Below are 13,776 nucleotides of genomic sequence, written 5' to 3'. Positions count from 1 at the left end.
TCTGTGAATGGCCCAACTGTACGTGGACCCGCAGACTACGCAATTCCGTAATATTGCTTGCTCTCAAGAAGATCTAAAAGTCAGATCTTCCGTTCTGACACTAGTGAATTCTCAGGGTACTGGCTGTTGAAGAAAGTTTACAGCTTAGAAAGTTCTCGAATTAATCTAGAAGTCAGAACTTCCGTTGTCCACGTGTAAACTCTCAGGGTACTGGCTGCTGGACAAAGTTTACAGCCTAGCAAAGTTTCCGAATTAAAGGTGTTCTCAAATAAACGAAACCGCCATTGCAAAAGGTTTTCGATTCAGCGAAATTAGACGAATTTCTACGGCTACGTCACCTGTACGGTGCCGGCAGTTTGCCCATGTTTTTTCTGTAGGACGAAATTACTCAATATAACGAACTTCTCGATTTACCGAAATTCGCGGTTCGACGAATTTGCCGGGTCACTCTCGCTCGACACAGGGGGTCGATCCGCTCAAACTGAAGTGTCGCACGCCTGTTCTTCTCTGTCCGGCAGCCGATGGGCCTCTGCCATGATGGTCACTGAAGGAGAGCCCATCGCCAAGCAGCCCCGTCCGGGCGAGTGGCTCTGCTCGATGGCGGCCGTTGCCGCGTCGGCGGCCGCAGCCGTGGACCTCCGCTCCCGCGAGCCGCTCTTCCCGACGCGCAAGCAGCGCGAGTTCATACCGGACAACAAGAAGGACGACACCTACTGGGACCGGCGGCGGCGCAACAACGAGGCCGCCAAGCGGTCGCGGGAGAAGCGACGCCTCAACGACATGGTCTTGGAAACGCGGGTCCTCGAGCTCGCCAAGGAGAACGCCGTGCTACGAGCCGAACTCGCAGCGCTTAGGTACGTTGACTTCCTCGATCGGGAACGTAACGGGAAAAAAAAGAAAAGCTAGCTAGGAGGAACGGCAGTGGTAGCGTTTAGTGAAAACGCAGTCAACCCTTCGTTAAAACGAATCATTTTATTCGAAATAAGGCTTCACAAAGTTTTTTTCGTTTTCTCACGTTACAACAACTATTCTATAGCCCCTCCAGTTTAACAAAAGACATGATCCTTACAAGAGAGTCAATTTCCTGTGCCGGTGACTCCGCTACAACGAAGGGCTACTGTAGCTGTAATCTCCTTATAACGAAATGGGGCGCGATGAATGCCCGATTTAAACAAACACTGGTGCATAAAAAATGATAGGTAAAACTAAACGTCCTTATTTTGTAAGAATATAACCAACCTTTATATATAGCTTTCATTGATTACAAGAAAGCGTTTGATTCAGTCGAAACCTCAGCAGTCATGGAGGCATTGCGGAATCAGGGTGTAGACGAGCTATATGTAAAAATACTGAAAGAAATCTATAGCGCCTCCACAGCCACCGTAGTCCTCCATGAAGAAAAAAACAAAATCCCACAAAAGAAAGGCGTCAGCCAGGAAGATACAATCTCTCCAATGCTATTCACAGCGTGTTTACAGGAGTTATTCGGAGACCTGGATTGGGAAGAATTGGGAATAAGAGTTAATCGAGAATACCTTAGTAACTTGCGATTCACTGATGATATTGCCTTGCTTAGTAACTCAGGGGACCAACTGCAGGCAAAGAGGCAAAGCCGAAGGGTCGGTCTAAAATTAACCTGCAGAAAACTAATGTTTAACAGTCTCGGAAGAGAACAGCAGTTTACGATAAGTAGTGAGGCACTGAAAGTGGTAAGGGAATACATCTACTCAGGACAGGTAGTGACTGCGGATCCGGATCATGAGACTGAAGTAATCAGAAGAATGGGCTGGGGTGCGTTTGGCAAGCATTCTCAGATCATGAACAGCAAGTTGCCATTATCCCTCAAGAGAAAGGTGTATAACAGCTGTGTCTTACCAGTACTCACGTACGGGGCAGAAACCTGGAGGCTTACGAAAAGGGTTCTACTTAAATTGAGGACGACGCAACGAGCTATGGAAAGAATAATGATAGGTGTAACGTTAAGGGATAAGAAAAGAGTAGAATGGGTGAGGGAACAAACGCGAGTTAATGATATCTTAGTTGAAATCAAGAAAAAGAAATGGGCACGGGCAGGACACGTAATGAGGAGGGAAGATAACCGATGGTCATTAAGAGTTACGGAATGGATTCCAAGGGAAGGGAAGCGTAGCAGAGGGCGGCAGAAAGTTAGGTGGGCGGATGAGATTAAGAAGTTTGCAGGGACAACATGGCCACAATTAGTACATGACCAGGGTAGTTGGAGAAGTATGGGAGAGGCCTTTGCCCTGCAGTAGGCGTAACCAGGCTGATGATGATGGTTTTGTAAGAGTCATGGCACCAAACGATCACGACGCGTGAAGCGCACGTATGTCATTGGAGTCGTGTACATAGGTTATTTGTCGAAAGTTTCGAAGCCACTGCTTCCGTGACCATACCTGTCGTCGGGTCCCGTACTAATTTCTTCTTGGTACATTTGTCGCACCAAAGCCTTTGAAAGGCAGCACATAACTTGCAGAAGTACGCCGCGAGAGGCACAACAGCAGCGCTGCAACGGCACCCGCCAATAGATCTCGTCACACGTGCAGTGCCTTCTAACGTTTCATAAATTGTGCACGCGCGTAACGAGGAAGATGCAGGAAACGCAAGGCGCAGGAAACAGAGCGTGTCTGTAACACCACTACAGCGAAACGAGGCGGGGCGAAATATCGGATATAACGAAATGCCCGCACTGACGCTGCGCGTGTCGCTTCGCATCTTACGAGATTTAACCGTCTAATGTACGGAGGAGTGGACTACAAACAAACTGTACTTGTAGAAATTACTTTGCAACGTAATTTACTCTGCTTAATTTTTGCTAACTCTGAAGCTCCTGCATTTGGAAGGCACTAAGGTCGTAAGGATATTGTCACTTTACTTTATTATTGTATCAGGCTAGTATGGTAGTTTATGGTGTAGGCATCAACGTAGCATTAACTGAAGCCCGGCGTGATTCCGCCTTAGGGGCCTCATCCGACGGTTTGCGCCGCGAGAGTCAAGTCCAGCTCCTGCTAACTCTTATCTACAATCGCGAGTGTGTCGAGTCCCTTGCAAAGTTTCGTTTTCTTCTTTCGCCGACGTTGCGTCCCCTGCGTGCTGCCTTTACAACGTTCTCCCCCTTTTTTCCCTCTCCCCGCTCTCTTTTTCAGCGCTCAAAATTCTCCCCAAATTTACGTCTCTCCCCTCAGGGATAAATTCGGCATTCGCGGCTCGCTCGTCGTCGAGCAACAGGCCCAGCAACACCCCGCCGACATAGCGGTCCCGGTCGCAGTGCCGGCCGCGCCGGGCCTCACCGACCTTCGCGGCCGACGGAACAAGCTGCTTTCCGCGCTACTTCCGGCCCTGGTGCCGCCGCCGTCGCCAGCTTCCGCGTCAGCTTCCCAGCCCCTCGCGACCTCGCCCTCACCCTACGGGGCAGCGTCTCTGGCACAGCAAGCGCAACAGCAAGCGCAACAGCAGCAGCAAGCGCAACAGCAGCAGCAGCAACAACTGCAGCCGCACCAGAGTCACCTCCTGAGTCAGAGTCAGAGCCACCTGCACCACCACCAGCAGCTGAGCCAGCAGCTCAACGGCCAGCACCAGCCGGCGCTCCTGTGCGCCGCGCCCACGCCGGCGCTGGAAGACCACAGGACGGCAGCGACGGACCAGGAGTCGTCGCCCCTGTCGTCGGGTGAGCGTAGATCTCGATAACTCGTTCGACGGGCCCGCCTGGCGGACTCCCGTCTTAGATGTTTCATTACCGGGACGACATTCTCGGCCGCTCAGCTTCGGGGTATATATATCAATCACTTTCGCGAGGTTCTGCCCGACTAGACACCGGGAGCGCCGATGTGTTGTAAGGCCGACAGCGTTCGTGGCACTACGCAAACCATATAGCAAGCTTGGAACGCTGTCGTCTGTATACCGTCGACGAGTCCCGTTCGCAGTATACCACATCTCGCCAAAGTGACCGATAATACAGGTGCCCAAAGCGTTTAGTCCGGGCGGTCGTCTATACCACTTTCCGCAAGTAAAACAAATTGGAATTCGAATTCGACTCGATCCTCGAGATAGCGATAGCGCTGACCGACCCTAGTGACCGTGAATTAAAAAAAGGTACGCTAAGTTCGTTTCGTCCGGCACATTACGTACAGTGTGTGAAAAATCAATCCGCACCGATTTGGCCAAGAGGGTAGACAGAAAGCCAATTTCCCTCTTTTCGAATTCAGCGCCCAAACGGCGGAGGCGATGACGCCTGTATGACGCCAAAGGTAGCGTAGCGATTTCTTGAATCGTCCGCTTTTCACCCGCAACCGCACAAATGACGCTGCGGAATGTAATGGGTTTGTTCTTAATTGACAGACAACTGGTACATAGCGCCGAACAGTCATTCGCAAAACACGTGACGTCACTGGGAGCTGGCGCGGTAATTTCGAGCCGGCGTCACCATCCATTTACCCTTGTTCTTTCTCGCCTTTCCCGGCGTACTGAATTCCGTGATCGAAGTCTTTACGACAATTTATCGGACACTCCAGCGCACGCGCACGTGTCGACTTTCCTCGCGAACTGTCCGTGCCCTCTGCAACTTTTTCTTTTGGCTGGCGCCTGTCTGCGTAGGTTCGTGGTCCTCGGCGGAAGACAGTCCCCCAGCGCACCACTTCTGCCTACCGCACAAGCTCAGGCACAAGTGGCACATCAGCGGCACGGAAGGGGGCGTGGCCCCGCCGGGAGGCGCCGCCGTCGTCATCACCGCCGCCGCCATGGTGTCCGGGAACGGGAACGCCGGCAGCAACGGCAGCGGGGGCGGCTCGTCGTCTCCCGAGCTCCGCTCCTCGTCGTCGTCGTTCCACGGCCGAGAGGACACCGCCTCGTCGGATGGGGACAGCGGAGCGTCCAGCACGGACGCCCCGTCGCCACGCCGGGACGAGGCCTCGTCGCGCAAGAGCCGCAACGGCTCGTCCTCGGCACATCACCACCACCACCACCACCACAGGTACGCGATCGTGAGCAAGCGACTGTGCGCGCCACCGCTCACGGGGCCTCCGAAAGAGAGCGAGCTGGAGACTAGTACGGGAAATCGATTCGTGCGTGCAAGCGGTCCACTCTTAAAGGGAACGCCCCGTCATGCGGCTCTGACATTTCTGGCGCTCTAGATGCAAGTGTCTGCTGAAGATTGTTTAAATGTGCGGACATACCTCTACTTCGGTATATATAGCTGCTCGATGTCCCAAGAGTTTCGGTTGAAGGCTCAAGGCGTACGGCCATCTGAAAAGCCTGCTCGAGCTCTACCGTGTCAGGTACCAGGTTTACACCTTCACAACACACTGCCTGACAGCTCACCCAAACTTCTCGCAAGAGGGGTCTTCGAATAGTCCTCCTCAAGGTCTGTGTGAGGTCGTGGAGGACTGCGGGAGCTATGTATGCATAGCCAAGTGAAAAAATGTCAGTGCCAGCAGCCACAAATCTTCCGCTGCAAGGAAGAATACACTTGCCAGAAAAAAAGAAGGATAAGCACGTACTCCACAATCACGTGTTCCCTTTACCAGCAGACCGCATCGTGTATTTAAACGCAGTAGGGGACTGCAGTGGCTTACGTAGTGGGATAGGATAAGGACATGTGCAACAATAGGATGAAGTGGAAACAAGACACAAGTAATGTTCTGAAAAGGAAAGAGTAGGGTGAGACTAGTCAGTGACGGAGAGTAGGGCGGCATCAGGTCCTTCGTCGGCCCTAATTGCTAGTCCAGAAGCGCGGCGGAGGGCATACGACTAATAGCTCATTCACTGACTGTCTGATCCGACGATCGTGTCTCGCTGTGCACATAGCGCTAAAGCGTTCTTCACGCCCTCCCTCGTGCAGGTCGGCACACTCTCGGTTAGACCTGCAGACGGAGAACTTCCAGCTGCGATCCGAGATGCAGCGGCTAGCGGCCGAGGTTGCCAACCTGCGAGACATGATGATGAGCGGCGGAGGACCCTCGCCTCACAACGGAGCCCCGCCCCCTCCACACCTGCACCCTCTGCAGGCGGGACACGGAAACGGCACCACGGGCGAGCACCACGGTCCCGACCACCCGCCGCACCTACAACCGCCGCCGCACCTCCAGCACCTGCAGTCGATGGCGCAGGTGGCGCCACCACCACCGCTCAGGCACCACCACAGCCACAACGGAACCAACGGACGCGCGGCGGACGAGAACGGCTCGGCCTCCGGTGGGGTCGGCAACGGCTCCTCGACGTCAACCATGAACGGTTCCAACCGCGAGGACAACCCCAGCCACTGACGGGACAGACCATTCCGTCCACACGATGAAAGGCCAAGGTGCTCTCTCTTACATCCACCCTGTTCATTTCCATCGAGCGCCGCCGTCTCGTAAAATGCGAACTTGAGAAAAACGTACTGCGCATGCGCAGAAGCGGTGCCTGTGCGGCCGTCACTTCTGGGCGCCGCTGGTACGTTACGCAGCACGAGCGAAACACCTGCCCGTCATCCTCCCCCGCTCCGCAATTCCAAGTGTCCCGGCGTCTGGTGCAGCTATGCGACGCCGAAAAGCAAGGACCGGACTGCGCACGAGTAGCGAAGCTTGTCACGTGATGCCATTCTCTTCGTGCGCCGCGAGTGAACACTAAGATTGTCCGCGTGCGTGTGCGCGCGCGCGTGTGTGTGTGTATGTGTGCGCGCAAGATTTCCTCGCCTGACTACCGGGCACACCGTTGGACCGACTATGCTGTGCTCCTCAACAAGCATGGACAAACTGCTCGTGCGCACTGACACCCTGCTACGTCACGCGCCAAAGTGCGCGAAGTTTCGTCCGCCCCCACGTCGACATGTTCTCTACCTGGCTGGCCGTCTGGCCAGATCACCGGCCTCCATCTTAATGTCCCATGATTGTTGGACAGCTGGCCAGCAGAACTGCGCGCCTCTTCCACATCGACAAGTCCCCGAGATACACATTCAAAAAGAGTCAACGTCCCGCATGTTTGTCTGTCAGCTCTTGGTCACTGCCGAGAGCTGCGCCACGCCATCGGCTGAAACAAGCAACAGTCACCTCCTGGTCATTCACCTCGAGAGCGTTCAGAACAGGCTCGCAAGGGACTGGGCGCGTGCCGATAGTTACTGCTACTTCTGACGTCACCGGAAGAAGGCTGAATCTTCTGTCAGCGCCGCTCCATCGCCTGTTTGGTTCGTCCGCTAGTGCTCTGCGTGACGAACATGGTGCTACAATGACCGGCCAGTGGTTCTCCTTATGCCCGCTGTGTCGACGCTTCGACCTTGTGATGTCATGTCGCCGGCGTCTAGGTCATCTGTGTACACCTTTAGAGCGCGCTAGCACCATCATTACTTTCAGTGGTAGTGGTGGAGAAAGCAGGGTTTTGTGGCTACAGAACATTTCTTTTTAATATATATATATCCTTGTCGCGCATGGAGTTATGTCATTATAATGTGTGGCTCGCCGCTGTGTTATGAAAGCACTTCAAATCACACTGATACAAAACAGCAGTATAAACTTTCGACGCTCTAAAAACAGTTTAAACCCTTGGGGGGGGGGGGGTATCGTGCTACTAAACAATAATCGCCATCTATGTTGCTTGCGTTTCCTTTCTTTAAAACACTGGGCTTCTGCTTTCTTGTCAAGAAGGCTGCGTCACGCAAGAACTCACATGCCGTTCGTGACCTGAAAGAGCCGGGCGCGTAGCTATAGAGAAAGGAAAAGCACGCAAGATGATTATTCTTTGGGTACAAGACCAGCCCCGTCGTGCGCAATATTTCTTTAGAGTGCTGTAAATAATAAGACATACGCATGCGCAGACCATCAAGGGGCGCTTCCAGCCCTTCTTGAATCCATTATAATCCATTATAGTTTTTCCATACCCAATCTGGCTTCTTTTTTTTTTGACACAGCGGCAAGCTTCAGAGGCAAGCGGAAATCAAAAGTGCTGTTTGGGCTCGCTCATAACCTTGATGTCATGAAATTACACGGCGTCGAACCCTCACTGTATCAGAATTTTTTTTTTCATTACAGTTCCGAATACGAATGCGCGTTTTTAGTTTCCCTAGTGCTTAAGACCCGAAAAATTGTTTGTCAGAGGACCACTGCAATGAAATGCAATTCCTTCCACAGTTTCCCTCTGTGCGTCACCGCGTGCGCAGCAATTTTCGAAATTTATTTCACCGAGGTTCACCAGGAAATCATCAATAACATTACAGCTCTAATAACGAGAAAAAAGAAACACTAGAGAACAATGACAACATGATAACGGAGGCATGTAGCTATTTGACTTGACCAACCGACTGGCTCATTTACTTCGATGAGATCCGATTTGCTGTCCAGAAGTGCGCCAGCAGACAAACATACACGCGCCATCCATCAAAACAAGGAAAGGAAAAAAAAAAAAAAGGCTTCGCCGGACAGAGGTGCCATTTCCGCCGAGCACTGATTACGTCCTCACACCCGTCAATACACTGCTCAAGGTCGAAATATGATCTGTTTTCAAGATACCGACGCAGCATGCTTTCCACGTGACCACAGTAAGTCTTGATGCAGGCAAGAAAATGTATTGTTTCTTAAGGATCTCGAGAGATTCGTCAAAGCCGCGGCACCCGGTTTGGAAATGTCTGTGCTTACTGCACTGACTTATGCGTCATTAATTTTGCCATGGCTCGTGCCGAGACACATAACGACGTCTCACGACGATGGCATTCTTTAAGTTAAAAGAAGCACACGCAAGATGGTAAAGGATCTCCCGAGCAGTTATGGCGACCACAGCATCCACAAGTCTCGTAGGCCCTACCGTCTCATGACCTGTGGTCTGTTAACGATCAACGCCTTAAGACAGGAAACGAAAGTCGCCATGTTGTCACTGTGTGAGTGCGCACGAGAAAGGCGATATCTAGACAAAATTCTGCATACTTTATAAATAGTGACAACACCTCTTCGTCATTGAGAATCAACCTTAAAGCGGCGAAGCAAGCTCGTCTTGCAGTTGTGCTGCCAGGTATCAAGCTCGCTGTGGTCACGTGACAGGTTACACTCGAACCTAGTAGTGCCCTGAAAATTCTGCATGATGCATGCACTCACAGCCCACTTCTCTGGCACACCGACTTCTATGGATTCTTGCAATACGTCATACGAGGCCCTGCACCGCGGTGTTCGGAGCCTGCGGAACATACATATCTCCCGTTTGTATGACGTTGCGCTGTGTTCCCAGCAGAACAGGAAGACAAATGGCGTCACCTAGCGAAGGAGAAACAACAGCTGTGCTAAGCCTCGCGGTGCACGCTTGAATAGAGACGGCAAGAAACGCAGTCTAGCACACGAGAAACAAAAGGTCCTTCCTTGCCCATGCTGTTCACAAAAGCCAACAGCTTCCAAACGACCCTTCAACATAAACGAAACTATCTTTAAACCGCACTCTAACCAGCGATACGAAAACTGACACAGCTCGGAAAAGGGCTGCGTGTGGCTATGCTAGGCCTCGCGGTTCATGTTTGAGAAAACCGACGAAGAAACGGTTCACAGTGGTCGTTCTGTAGCCTGTGGTGATCACAAAGGCCAGAAGCCAGGGAACTTCCATTTCGAAAGTGCTGACATTATGTTCAAACGACTGGTTCGTAACGGCGCGTTGGCGCAGCGGCAGCATTCAACATATTACGAGCGTCTAAGTGAGCTTATGAAACTGCGAGACTTGTTGTGACGCAAAAGTGAACAGGGTCGTCTCCTTTGTGCAAAAAAACAAATACATAAAAAAATAAGCACGAGGGGCGCGGGACACTTCTTTTCCTTCATTATACTTTTCTGAGTGCATTGTGAAAAGGCAAGAACATTGACGAACGTTGTTCATCACCGTTATAGTCGGCCTGTTCAACCGACCTTTCGTGGTCTCTGTTGCGGTGAAAGGAAGATGATATTACGTGCTGGGTTTCTCGGATGCTTGTGATGATAACGCGTGAGTGTGTTTGTCGGTGAGTGCTTGTGTGTGTGACCGGTGAGTGACGACTGTGCCACTATTGTACTGTAAAGAAATGATATGGACAACGCACATGGACAGTGCTGGTGCTGCTGAAACGCTTTATTTGCCTGTTTATAGCAAGATTTTTCTTCACCTCTCGAATTTCTTCACTGTTTGTCACTGCTGTGCCGTACCTACGTAAGAACAGCGGCTTATATTTTCTTCGCTTGCTGCCTAAGGCAAGTTCTTTGTTATTTTTCATACTTCTTCATATGCTCGAGATCATTAGGACACGATTACAGCGAACAACGGTTCAGCCGGTTTCAGTTAGGAGTGATGCTAATGAATCGACAAGCGCGCGTACCAGTGGCAGCGAAACACTCTACGAAAAGGAGTTCTAGCGGCTCCGTTTGCGAGAGTAACTGCTTATGTCGCGTTTGACTCCCTTCTAGGGAGTTCTCGTACTCACCTGGTGGAGCATGTTCACTCGTCTTGAGGCACAAGCGCAGTGAATGTACTCCTTCGGGAGTGAAAAAGCTCCTAAGAGAGCGTTAAACGCGGGACAAGTAGTTACTCCCTCTGGAGGAGTAACAAGCAATCCGTTTGTTTTCGGAGTAAATATTAGCGACAAGATAGAAGAGTACAGCGCGAATTATTCCCTTAATGTTTAGTTTCAAACCTGTAGAACGCTTGCATATTTAAGCTATGTTAAAAGCCCTTCGTACGTGCATTCTTCGCGTCACGTGTGCAAAAATTTCTTCTTTCACTACAATAAATCGATATACAATGAAAACGAAAAAAAAATTATACGCCTGCACTTTCGTGTTCAAGGTGTGTAGAAAATTGGCCTGAGCATTCGTGAGCGTAGCTCAAGCACGCGAGTGTCAAGTATGACTGGAAGGGACAAAACGAAGCTGCACCCTCAAGTTGATCTCAGCAATCGAAGTAGGCTGTCATATCAAATCTGATGGACTTTTTTTTTTCTGACATCGTTTTTTTTTTAATTCGCTTCGCGACTTTAACGCCTGCAGAACGTATAACTGAGTGGAGTTTAACAATAGTTGTTTCTGAAAAACGCTACTGGCTACTGATCCATAGGAAATGCAATTTATTTATAGAAACTGTCTAGCCATACAGTTATTTTAATTTTCTTTCTTCAAGCTTGGAAATAATGATTAGAAAAACATGTCACCGGCTTCACCATAGGTTGCGACAGGACAGTGACCTTGACACTTGTTGGTCTTTATTATTTTGTAACGAGACGAAAAGTTCGTTGCCCAAACAAAGATATCAAAACTTCGGCTGCCATCTCGACAGCTTTCTGGAAAAGTATGGTGGGAACTGGAATGACGTAGGGCTTATCTTCTTATGAATAAAATTTCAAGACGATGTCTGCGGCGGTTGTTCCATCTCCCAGGGCGAAGCTTTAGCTAGCCAAGGCCTGCCCGTCTGGCTGTCACGTGATACATTGGGAAGCCTCCCGAACAGGCAGCTTACCTGTCAAACTGCCCGCAGTGGCCCTAGTGGTTGCAGCAGACGCGTAGCAGACGACAAGACTGCCTGTGTTGTACAGACGCTTTAGAAAGCACCCTTAAACAATATTTATTTTGTTCAACTTCTTTGGAACCATGCAGAAGATCGCCGCAGATGACAGACCGTCTGCTATAAGCGAGGATGTGACGTAATAAACGTCGAGCACGTGGACTCCACGCTCCATCTATCACATGTCTGTAATTCAAAATGCAGCGTCACAGACGACATTACGGCAATACCGCTTCTTGGCAGTTTATTATGCTTTGTGTTCAAACGAAACGTCGCTGATGTGCCTTTCTGTAATGCATCGCGCGTTCTTTTCTTCTGCACTGTCACATAAGTCATTCAAGGAGTGTCTGTTTATTTTTATAGCTTCTTTAGGATGCGTTCTTCGATTAAAATCATGCGATGAAAGACGAAGCTCGCAAGGGGAAAAATAAATCCAGGAGGTTGCGGCGCGAGTAAGCCGATCCCAAGATCTCCACGTTTCCTTTCTCAAGCCCGAGTTGTCATTGGTGCTTTGATAATAATATGTTTAGGGCAGTTTTAATGATTTACAAGACAATCTATGTAAATTGACGGTCACTGCCTCCGATTAATCGGTGATTAGAGGTAACATACTTAATAAAAAAGCTCTCGCCTTCTGCAAAGTTCTTCAACACAACCAGGCGAGCATTCTCAAGAAAACTTCAAACTTTTTAGAGAGCCCCGTATAAGCATCTGGGCATTGCGTTTGATAAAAAAAAAAAAAAGCACAGGGCCACTATAAACAAAATGAAATAGTGGCGTCCGCCACGATAGCCAGCTGAAAGTTTCACCCGTGCGAACTTTGTTGGATTTTTTCTTTCCCTTGTAGAGTGCCCGTAAGCCTCATAAATCACCAGTGTGTGTTCCCACTCTTGTCACGTGAAACTGTTATCGAATTTCTGTTGCCATTTAGTGGGAATTGTTGTGGAGCGGAAATTGTTGAAAAAAAATTGTTTTCCCTCTCGATCTGTTTCACCGTTCATCCTCCATGCATCTGTCTTTCGACAGTCTTTGTTCATGAAAACCAGAAAGAAGTTCTGCATGTGGTTATACGCCCCATATATGAATAACCGTTCGTCCAAACCTGTACTGTACACAGTCTGTCAGCGTGGTTTTTTTTTTCGCGTTCACGACGGATCGACAATAAAACACAGAAGTTAAAACTATATGTCTACATGCGACTCTTGTCTGCCTGCTTGTCTGTCTCTCTGTCTGTCTGTCTGCCTGTGCAGTGGAAATTACGGAGACGTCTGTTCCAACTGCCAGGAGAATTCACAAACTTTTTCTTCCGCAACCGCGGTGCGTGTCAATGTACGGCTGCCTTCGCTAATGTCTTTTATCACGGCTGGATGGTATCCGCATTTACAACGAGTTCTATGTTAAGCACGTTTCAAGAACAAGGTTCTACTTTTTTTTTAAGTTTTCGTCCAGCTTAGGGCAGAATATATTAAAAACATAGAAACACGGACGCCGACCAAAGCTGCATCTTTGTTAAAGGAACCGCTCTATTATTCTGGCGCACAGCGGCAGCGCAACCACCCACTACACTGAGCCCTTCCACAGCGGCAACCACATCTTCAGACGCCTGTTACCTTGACTAGTTCATGAACAAATTTCGCAGCTAAAATGATCTGAATCGGAGACGAAAACATTTGTGAACAGATGACTGAACCTACAGAGAGCCTCCCTACAAAACAAAGGCTGCGAATGACCTTATTAAAGTGTCCATATCGCGTATCAGCATGTAATTTTTAGCCTTACTTCCCAAAATTTACTATTTTTTTGCTTCGAGCAATATTTTTTAATCCTTGAACTTGGCAGGTCCTTGGCAGGTCCTGCCAGGTCTGCAGGTCCTTGGCAGGTCTGCAGTGGATAAGCGAGCATTTTTCTGGCCAATCCTATAATATCGGTGTGAGCCCGGGGTTACACGGGGGCCAGAAAAGTCAAGCAGAACAAGAGACAAGAAGTGAAAAAGTCGGCATCAAAAGCAGCCGAATGCGGAGAGAGAAATGAACAGAATGGGACCAGAGCGCGCCTCGACCGAGCAGCGTTGACCAACAGAGAAGTGAACACGCTTCCATCAGTACTTACAAATGAAAGCTTCGATTACAACGAATTTCCACATGTGGGTGGGATACATGAACTCCTGACATTTTTAATCCGGACCCTCTGTTCTCATCATACTTCGCCCGCCGCTGCAACAGGTCCATAACTCTTCTGAGCCATTTTCCCAGTCATTATTGTACGATATAGTTCGTAAAAACGGGGTCT

The 13,776-nt window shown here is 49.8% G+C and overlaps 2 protein-coding genes across 3 annotated transcripts in view; one reads left to right on the top strand and one right to left on the bottom strand.

Moving 5' to 3' along the window:
* The window catches only part of LOC142560285 (uncharacterized), a 50,204-nt gene extending 38,003 nt beyond the window's left edge, over positions 1-12,201 (top strand). The window contains exons 2-5 of one of the 2 annotated variants that reach the window (XM_075672259.1): positions 519-854; positions 3,204-3,685; positions 4,612-4,987; positions 5,855-12,201. In XM_075672259.1, the coding sequence (XP_075528374.1) occupies positions 535-854; positions 3,204-3,685; positions 4,612-4,987; positions 5,855-6,278 (1,602 nt within the window). In that variant the 5' untranslated portion in view covers positions 519-534 and the 3' untranslated portion in view covers positions 6,279-12,201. Of the gene's footprint in view, positions 1-518; positions 855-3,164; positions 3,686-4,611; positions 4,988-5,854 lie in introns of both variants that reach the window. The other variant, XM_075672258.1, reaches the window with a different exon arrangement.
* The window catches only part of LOC142560287 (defense protein l(2)34Fc-like), a 373,011-nt gene that overhangs the window by 251,820 nt on the left and 107,415 nt on the right, over positions 1-13,776 (bottom strand). The gene's annotated exons all lie outside the window — the stretch shown is intronic.

Source organism: Dermacentor variabilis, chromosome 10 (assembly GCF_050947875.1).
Source record: "Dermacentor variabilis isolate Ectoservices chromosome 10, ASM5094787v1, whole genome shotgun sequence".
Taxonomy (NCBI): Eukaryota; Metazoa; Arthropoda; class Arachnida; order Ixodida; family Ixodidae; genus Dermacentor; species Dermacentor variabilis.
The sequence above is the reverse complement of the archived record's forward strand: the minus strand, read 5'-3'. Positions and strand labels throughout refer to the sequence as shown.